The sequence below is a fragment of the Jatropha curcas genome, chromosome 9, assembly GCF_041381405.1.
Source record: "Jatropha curcas cultivar XTBG-Jc1 chromosome 9, XTBG_Jcur_1.0, whole genome shotgun sequence".
Classification (NCBI taxonomy): domain Eukaryota; kingdom Viridiplantae; phylum Streptophyta; class Magnoliopsida; order Malpighiales; family Euphorbiaceae; genus Jatropha; species Jatropha curcas.
Window position 1 is genome coordinate 19,147,320 of NC_143159.1, and position 9,339 is coordinate 19,156,658.

General features: G+C 32.4%; 1 protein-coding gene across 1 annotated transcript; it reads right to left on the reverse strand.

The window, feature by feature from the left end:
* Positions 1-221: 221 nt before the first annotated feature.
* ABCG25 (ATP-binding cassette family G25) lies at positions 222-8,510 on the reverse strand. The gene is made up of 3 exons (XM_012210386.4): positions 8,203-8,510; positions 7,070-7,913; positions 222-1,462 (listed from the first exon to the last, which is right to left on the reverse strand). The coding sequence occupies exons 1-3, from the start codon at positions 8,341-8,343 to the stop codon at positions 441-443; spliced, it is 2,007 nt and encodes a 668-aa protein (XP_012065776.3). The 5' UTR covers positions 8,344-8,510; the 3' UTR covers positions 222-440.
* Positions 8,511-9,339: the final 829 nt, after the last annotated feature.

Genomic DNA, 9,339 nt, shown 5'->3' on the forward strand with positions numbered 1-9,339 from the left:
AAATATAGAAGGTTAACATTTTTTTTATTCTTCTGTTTCTTGAAAATTAAAATGCAATGGAGAGAGATTTTGTCATTCACAAGGATATAAGCACATTGAACAACAGAAATTGAATTGAAATCTTGGAATGGAACATACAAAGGACTTGCTTGTTGGCTCCATCTTTTACATCTACTAGCAAAGCAAATATATATATATATATATATATATAGAGAGAGAGAGAGAGAGAGAATTTTCTTTTCATTTACAGTTAGTTTAATTCAATTTATCCAACTACAGAGCGTCAGATACATAAGACTTGGACCATCAGCTTCTTCTACACCAAACTATCTTACCTTGCAGCCATATTTTTCTTTTCTTGATTTCAAGAATTACTCTATAATAATATATCAAGAATTACAAGATCAAGAACAAGAATCCTATTCCTTAAACCAGAATATTCAAGCTTTAATGCGCCTCAATGCAAGGTAAGCTAATAATCTATAACCCACAAACATGAAAATTAGGACACAAACACAAGCAGTAGGACTAATTTGACCTACAATATCATCTTCAAGAAACTTGCAACTTGCTTTCTCACTAATTCCATGATGTGAGCAACCTAACAATTGTGAGAGTTGCTTACCCTCTCCATACTGAACCCTAATTAGCAGTCTGTAGCTGTAAAAGGTAGTGGAGATGTACTTAATCCAAGCCATACAAGATGGTACCTTGTGCACATAATATCCTCCTGTTAGTACAAATGCTAGCATTGTAACAGTAACTATAGTGGAAGCTTGTTTAGCATCCATTATAGCTGCACCTAAGGCAAGACCTAGCCCTTGAGAGACAAGAACATAGCCTAGTAGAACTAACAAAGTCAAGAGAAATGCAACCAAGTCGGGTTTTAATCCAGCCATCCAATAAGCCACAGTGAGAAAGATTGTCGGGAGAATAAGCTCCATTGGTAAGTCTCCAGTTATTCGTGACATAAAATAGGAAGAAAGAGTATACATACCAGAGGCTCTTTCCTTCATAAAAATAGCTCTCTCTTGTGGAAAGGCGAATACAGAGTTAAAAGAAGGGAAAACTCCCCAGAAGATTGATATGAAGAAAAGAAGACCTAATCGATCTTGAATGTCTCGAAAATCTGAATGCCACCACATTAGACCAGCTAATAATGCAGCTGTGAGTACTTGGAAGACTCTAAGCATGTTGAATGATTCGTACTTTCGTTCTTTGAGGCTTCTTTGAAGAAGAATGGTGAATTGATTGAACCAATTGGAGAAGCCAATTTTGTTGTAGCATCTATTCTCTTTGGAAGAATGGCTTCCAATTAACCCTGTCTCTTTTGTTGGAGGAATTGTGGCCTCCATGCAGGCAGCTTTTACCTTTGGGGCTAACATGCTGTTGTAAGATGAAATCAAAGATTGCTTGATGTTAGGCTTCTCCCTTTCGCTCATGCCATCCATCTGACAAACACCTGCGTATAAGTTAAAGCAATAATTAACCCTTTCAGTTTGCTAAAGATAGATCATATATGCTAATACAATCAACTTCAATCGGATGGAATCCATAGTGTAAAATTCGCTAGATTATTTGTTACTAGTACAAATTGATGCAATCACAAGTTCAAAATAGAATGAGTTTCAGTAACTCCTAGCTTGGTTAGGATAATAGGTCAGAGTCATATTCTCAACCATTTCTTATCAAAGAATTGTGGCCTAAAACCCAAAATAACTTTATCTAATGGTTGAAATGCACTAGATCCCACCCTAATTATCGCAAGATTGAGTCATGGAGTCAGTATCTCATCGTTTCAAATGGTTATCTACTAAAATAAATTTTCTTTCCTCGGTGAGCCGGAGTGAAATATAATATAATCAAACGCATCTCTAGTGTAATGTCTCTATTAAAAATGCATTTGATTACGTTATATTACAACTCACCAAAAGAAGTACTACAAAATCACATAATTTGGAGAATAAAGTATAGGGTTCTTAAATTAATTTTAAATAATCATGCCCTACATTAATATGCACATTTCTAGGTAAACAACATTATTTTGAAATAAGATTATTCAGAAGGAAAGCAACAAACTAAAAGACCAAAATCTTGAGAGACCTTAAAGCAAGGAATAAAAAAAGGTTTTAGACATAGTACACCACATGGAAGGCAGAGAAGCAAATCAATCCATTTTTTAATTAAAAGTGACTTGCATTAACAAATTGATTAGCAGCAGTTAGAATTTAAGAATAGGACACAGCATTCTTGGAATCTCACAATATATTAGTAAAATATTAAGGAATAAATAAGTGTTTACTATTTCTACATAATGTTTAGTGTGGAGTAGCTTTATTAGGAAGCAAAGTCATATTAGTATAGCAGGATTGCTCATAAAAATATCTTAAGAAAAAAATATCATCACTAAAATAATGTTCTGCCAATCAAATTCGACGAAAATGACACCTGTAACGGTTCTCAAATCCCATTGGACCATAAAAGCAATAGCATTATAAACAAATATATATATATATTTATTTATCACAAAAGAAAAAAAATTGAGATGGAACAAACATTTAGCAGGAAACGCACCCAGATTTAGAAATATTAGTGAATAGAATATTAATGAAGAAAAGATTTATTTAGTGAGATTATGTATTAGCACAAGTAATGAGTAGCATAGCATATGTATCAGCCTACAAAAGCTGACCAATCTTGGTGGTGAGGTGGGAGTCCACTAATGTTTGTGCTGCCACTTAGGTTTAGGCCACCACAACTTGATTTCTTTCTCTTTTTCATTTTTATTTGATTTAAATAAAATTTGTTAATTACAAAAACTTTATATAAAGTTTATCTTAATTAATGTATGCTTTGTACCCTAATGTTTCAGGATTTGAGGTTGTGGTCCATATAATCAGCAAATGATACAAATTTCTTAATAGTAAATTTAGAGATTAAAGTACAATTAGTTTTAAAATTTCAAATGCTAATAAATGTTAATCTAATCTAAACTTAAAGGGTTAAATTATTCAAAATTGTTGCATCAATTAATCTAAGATCAAAGCTTAATTGTTGTCATTATAAGTGACTAAAATGTAGAGACACAGAACTAAAATTATTAATTTTTTTTTTTTTAAATTGTTAGGATAAAAAGTGCATATCTAGTTAGATAAATAAATAAAAATATAGTCACTTTGCAACTTTTGCAGGAAGAGAATTCCAATGCAAAATGCAAAGAATCAAACACGTGTTGATCTAAAAAACATACTAAGTTTAAGTGGAAAAAGCTGTCTAAGACTAAAAAGGAAAAGGGAAACAAAAGAACCAACTTTCAAAACTTAGGGCTAAGTTTGACAAGTGTAATTATGCATGTGGGATCTATGGACTTTGAATATATAAAAAATAATAATGGAAAACAGAAAAATTATGTATTGGCCACTGAAATAATGACAAGTGACCAAAAAAAAGAAGAAAAAGAAGAAAGATATGTATGCATATAGACACTCTTTTTTATGTTGCTAAAATGAAAAAGATTTGAATAGGAAAATCACTATTGAGAACCACAGCTAATAAGAATCAAAGAAACTGGCCACTACCTATCCAAGCGTCATCACTGACCATAAAGTCACAAATCAAGCATTCTCAATATTTGATGGCATTGTAGAAGACATTTGAATTGCAAAATTGACCATTACAGAAGAAAATGAATTGAGTGGAGAAAAAAAGTTTAAGAGACAAAGAAGTTAATCAAAGATAATTACCCATCTAATCAATTTGGTAGGCAAATATAATGGACAAAAAACCAAGAAGTAAACTCCTAATCATCAAACACTTCCTTGCCAAATTGGTAGATCAACATAATGGAATTTGACTTAATTGGCATGCATGCATTAATTAGGTTAATAACAAGTAGAGATGTGAGTTTGTATTCATACTCTTCTTCAAAAAAAGGAATTTACACATACCCTTTGTGAGCTAAAAGATGATAAATCAAAGGGTTTTTGATTAATAAAATGATACCACATGGTGGAATAAAAAAATTAAAAGATTTGGATAACTATGAGAAGGATTTTCACTTTAAAAAACAAAAGGAAGACAAACAATTCAATTGATATTTTTCTATGATGAAAAGAAAATCTATATATATTAGTATACTTTTGCTAGAAATTTTCCTAGAAACTATTTGAGATTCTCCAATCCAACATTTCTCATATAGGAAAAAAATAAATAACAAAAGCTAATCTCTCTTCTTCTTTATGTATACCATATTTATCGATCAAAATATTAATTATTACAAAAGCTAGATTCCCTTTACCTATGTATCTATCTATTGAAAGACAAGAATAATTAAATAGTAAATGAAATGAAAAACCTCATGGAGACAAAGCTAATGACCCCAATTAACAAAAGGCAATGGTGCAAGAAATTTCAAGTGCTCATATTAATTAAATCTGAATCATGGTTTCTAACGTGATGAATGTCGTCATGAAATACTTTCTCTACCTCAATCCACCATACCATCATTGTGTCCAAGAAAAAAAAAAATTAAAGGGAAGTTAAGAATCCAATCTGTATATATCTATCATCCCACGTCTCATTATGTTCAAGAAAGTTGCACATTGACATCCGACTGCCCTAAGGTTGAAAAAGATAAAAACATCTAGTCAAAGGGCACTTAACCTACACTAGTATGTTCATTATTTATATGTAGACTTTGGATTTAGTGACATAACCCACCAATAATATATCATCAAACAAATGACGGCAACAACAATTAACACTACATATAGGAATGATATGTGTTAACCACAAATTTAAAACCTAGATTAAAGTTGGCATATATTTGGAGAATGCATCAGTCATGACATGTTTCGTGTCTAAAATATTACAATATATATATATATATATATATATATATATATATATATATATATATATATATATATTTCGTCCTCTAAATCTAAATCTAAATCCTGCATCTGCTTGATTCTATGTATAAACAAATTCAATGTTTTTCTACCTATAAGGTCTTTTATATGTATAATATTTCAACATTGGATGCTTTTCCCAACATATCCAATAATGTAGATTTAGGATGGCATCCAAAACTGAATAGGCATTTATGATAATACAAGGACCTATTCTTCTAAAAGGGTTTCCATAACCACATACTCATGCCCCATGACTTGTCTCTACATCCAATCCTACAAGTAGAAGCAAGTCAACTAACATAAGATCGTTAATTGACATGAGAGACATCTCCACATCATAGCAAAAGTAATTTTGATATGTTTCTTTCACCCATCTCATAGACTATGAAACCCATAGCTATAGTAAAGGATGTGATTGAAGGGTCCACTCTCCATACTATTATACTGTGTTTTCTTTGATTAACTCTCCAAACCATTATCTTTTATGCTTAGTAAGTGTTTGGTTTATGTGTTGGGTCCCATAACTTCATTCATTAGGCCCACTTTCATGATGAAATATATACTTGAAAAAGCATTCTCCTGTGCTTCCATATTAAATTCCAAACTCTATTTTCTAACACCCAAATGTTCAAAAATCAACCTTGAAAGGCTAGTTAAAAATTTAACTAACATTACCTAACTTACACTCCATAAAGGGAATGCAAATGCACACGCCTTTACTTCCAATTGCAATGGATTATATTATCTTAGGAGACTTAAATTTTATATTAAAAGGCTATCTTTCCAATCCTATTAATTATTATTATTATTATCATTATTATTATTATTAAAGGATAATTAACCCTAAATTCATGACTCGTTACTTAAGCTCACCCCTGATCTTCTAATACGACCCTTTTATGATAGGAATTCTAGTATGTGAACGAGAAATGATAAGGAACGCTCGAGGGCAAGAAAAAGTGCATGAAATTTTAGTTGAAACACGCGCCGTGTCAGCACGTGGTGGATTATCCATTATCCAATGAAAAAGGTAAAAAGAAAGAGTGGGAAAAACATATTAGTGACGACAAAAGAAAAAATATAATAAGTACAATAAAGAAAAAGAAAATGTAAAAAAAAGAAAAAAAATAGAAAAAGAAAAGTATAAGACCTAAGGAGAGTAATCGAGCTGGCTAAAAGTAAAAGCAGCTATACAAGACACCGTCAATACCAAGCAAAGAGGACACGTCATTACTATACAGTACATTAAACCTACACCTAAACCTAATTGTAAGTAATTAACAAAAAATATATAATTATTAATCTAATCTTATTAAATTTTACTCGCCAAAGTTCCTTCAAAAGACCATCACTTTCCATCTAATTCAAACAATAAATAATTAGACGCCACGACTCACCACCACCACTACCACCACCCTCCTGCCACCATCACTTGCCACAGTTTTATTGAAGTCATATTTATATATGTTCAGATACTGAAAAAGCTAATTAAAGAAACTGCAATATCCAAAACAAAACAAGGCCAAGTCCTAATCTGACCAGACATAGATAGATAAATGCTGTGTATATGACAGAACATATTTAAAGCAACCCAGTAATACACTGTACCCGTTATACTTTTTCAGTGTTTGAAGGAAGTAGATAATATGTCTATTTAATTCTTGAAAGAAAAAGAAAAAGAAAAAGAAAAAGAAGGTATGGAGAAGTAGTGCATATACATCTTAATTTGTACATGCCTAACTTGATTTTTTTTTTTTTTCTTGTCTTTATACTTGACAATAAATTGATTGATTAATTAATTAATTAATTAAAATCTTGTCACAACTCCTTGGACCACCAAACTCTCTCTGGCCACAACTTTGTTCAATTATCTTTTCTTGACCCTTGAAATTACTTCTGTACTCTGCCCCTATTATTTTTCTATATGATGAAAAGGTCAAAAAAAGATTATTTTTCTCTGGTGTATATCTAAAATTTTAGTTATGAATAGAGAAGAATTTATGTAGCATGTACCAACTAGTTTAGAATTAAGGTTTAACAGTTGGATGTAAAATTCAAGAAATCCTAGCCTTAGGAGTCAAATCAACCGACTAAAAAAACAGCAATAACAATATTGCAGAGATGGACAAAAACAGCAAATAAAGTAAAATGCGTACCATTAGCGAGATCAAGGAGAAAATCAGCAGGATTCATGGGGAAAGACGGGGAGAACCCAACAGATTCAAAGTAAGCCATAGCCTCACTTCCTTGGCCAAAATACACACACCTTCCTTCACTTAACACCAAAACTGAGTTAAACATCTGATAAACTCGACTAGAAGGTTGATGCATGGATGTAACTATAGTTTTCCCTTTCTGAGCCAATGAACTCAACGTCAAAACAAGCCGATGTGCCGCCGTTGAGTCCAAACCCGACGTTGGTTCATCAAGAATCAACAAACTAGGGTTTATTAGCATCTCATGAGCTATGCTCACTCTCTTTCTTTCCCCGCCGGAGACTCCACGTATAAAACTGTTTCCGATTATGGTGTTCTCGCATTTTGTTAGTCCTAACTCGGAAATCACTGACTCAGCTACTGAAGTTTTCTCTTTCTGGGATAATGATTTTGGTAACCGAAGCAAAGAACAGAAAATTAGGGTTTCACGGACGGTGAGGTGAGGGTAGAGGATATCGTCCTGAGTCACAAAACCGGTGCGTTTCAACGTTTGTTTGCTGAATTTTTTATCGTTCGCTAGTATTGTTCCTGTGAAGCCATGTCCAGGGAGTAATCTCCCTGCTAGAGCATTTAACAAAGTTGATTTCCCGCTCCCTGAGGGTCCAAGAATGGCTAGGATTTCTCCCGGCGATACCATGCCTGTAATCCCATTCAAGATTGTTCGTTCTTCAATCATACCCCTTGATGTTTGATTTGACTTTGTGGATCCATGGCCCATCATCCGTCTGATGTTACTACTCTTAGCCCTCTTCTCAATTTTCAATCTGTAACACACATCGATGAACTGGACGGAAAAGAAAAGTCAAAGTCAAATCAGACAGAGTCAAGCTAAGTCAAATCGAATCAAGTATTTTCAGAACTAAAATGGAGTATTTAATGTCGTTCTGTAAATTCAACTGTGGTTAGAGATAATTGTAAAACAAATTACTAATAATCTCATTTTTTTAAAAAAAATATTAACTTTTCAATAATTACTACTTATTTTAATATTTTTTAAATGAAAATGACATTAAAATATAAGAGAGGAGGAAGTTATATAAAAAAAACCTGACCAGAAGTGTTAATCAACCTACCCTGAGAGTAATAGGATAATAACAAGAAGACAGCATTAAAGATGGGAGATCACGGGAATCTCGAGGACAATCTTTGGATTGGTCAGGACCGTCCATGGAGTCTCCATTACGGGAGTCTACAGCAGCATCAAAGCTTGGCATTCTTTTTTCTGACTGGCTGGAGAAAGGGAAGAGCGAAAAAAGAGAGAGAGAAAGAGAAAGAGAGAGATATTGTTGTTGTGTTTTGTTGTACTGTTGTATGTAATGTGTTTGTTTTTATGTCTAGATGAGGGAGAGAGTGAAAAATGGAATGGAGAGAGAGGAGACGAGAGGATGACAGAAAGGGGTATTTATTTAGGAGAAAGGTGGGGAATGGTTGCCACGTCAAAGGGAAACGCCTACAGAAGAAACGCAACGTGGCAGATTTAGGAGCCAGTTGGCAGCTTTTTAAACAAAGTGCTCTTAATCCAGCGCCGTTCACTTTCTTCATCAATTGGAGATTTTATTAATAGTAATAAATAAAATAGTAAAATACACTGAAAGAAGAAAAATATGAAAGTGGGTAGTAATTGTCTGTAGATAGAAGAGCGGAAGAGCAATTATTACAGTGGATGACACCACATTAGTTTCGTTGAACGTAGAAAGGCCTCTGATTCGCAAAAATTCATGTTGCTACTTTTTATCAAAATTCATATTTATTAGGAATTATATTTCCAATTATGCGGTTCACGATGGTATCATTTATTTCTTACTCAATTGTATTTCCAATTGATAGAGCTCATAATATTTTAAGGACTTAAAAAACTTTTTTTAGGGATTAAAAATCATCTTTTACTAAAAATTCAATATCTCATTTCTAATTCTTAATATCTAATACAAAATTAGTTATTTTGATAGCTGTTAAGTGTTTGAATAATTTTTCATGAAACGCTAAAAGTTAAATATTATATGAGTTAACTTTGTATAAAAAACTAATTCAAACATTATATTATTAAACACTATAAAAAATAGCGTTTAGTGTTTTAATTAATAAAAAACTAAAAGTTACTTAAAAATCCGTTTACCAATACGGCCTTAATATAATTTAAAGGATATCATAACTATGAATGTGACATTTTTGAATGGCTTGATTCAATGAGCTAAGAAAATAACCCGGTT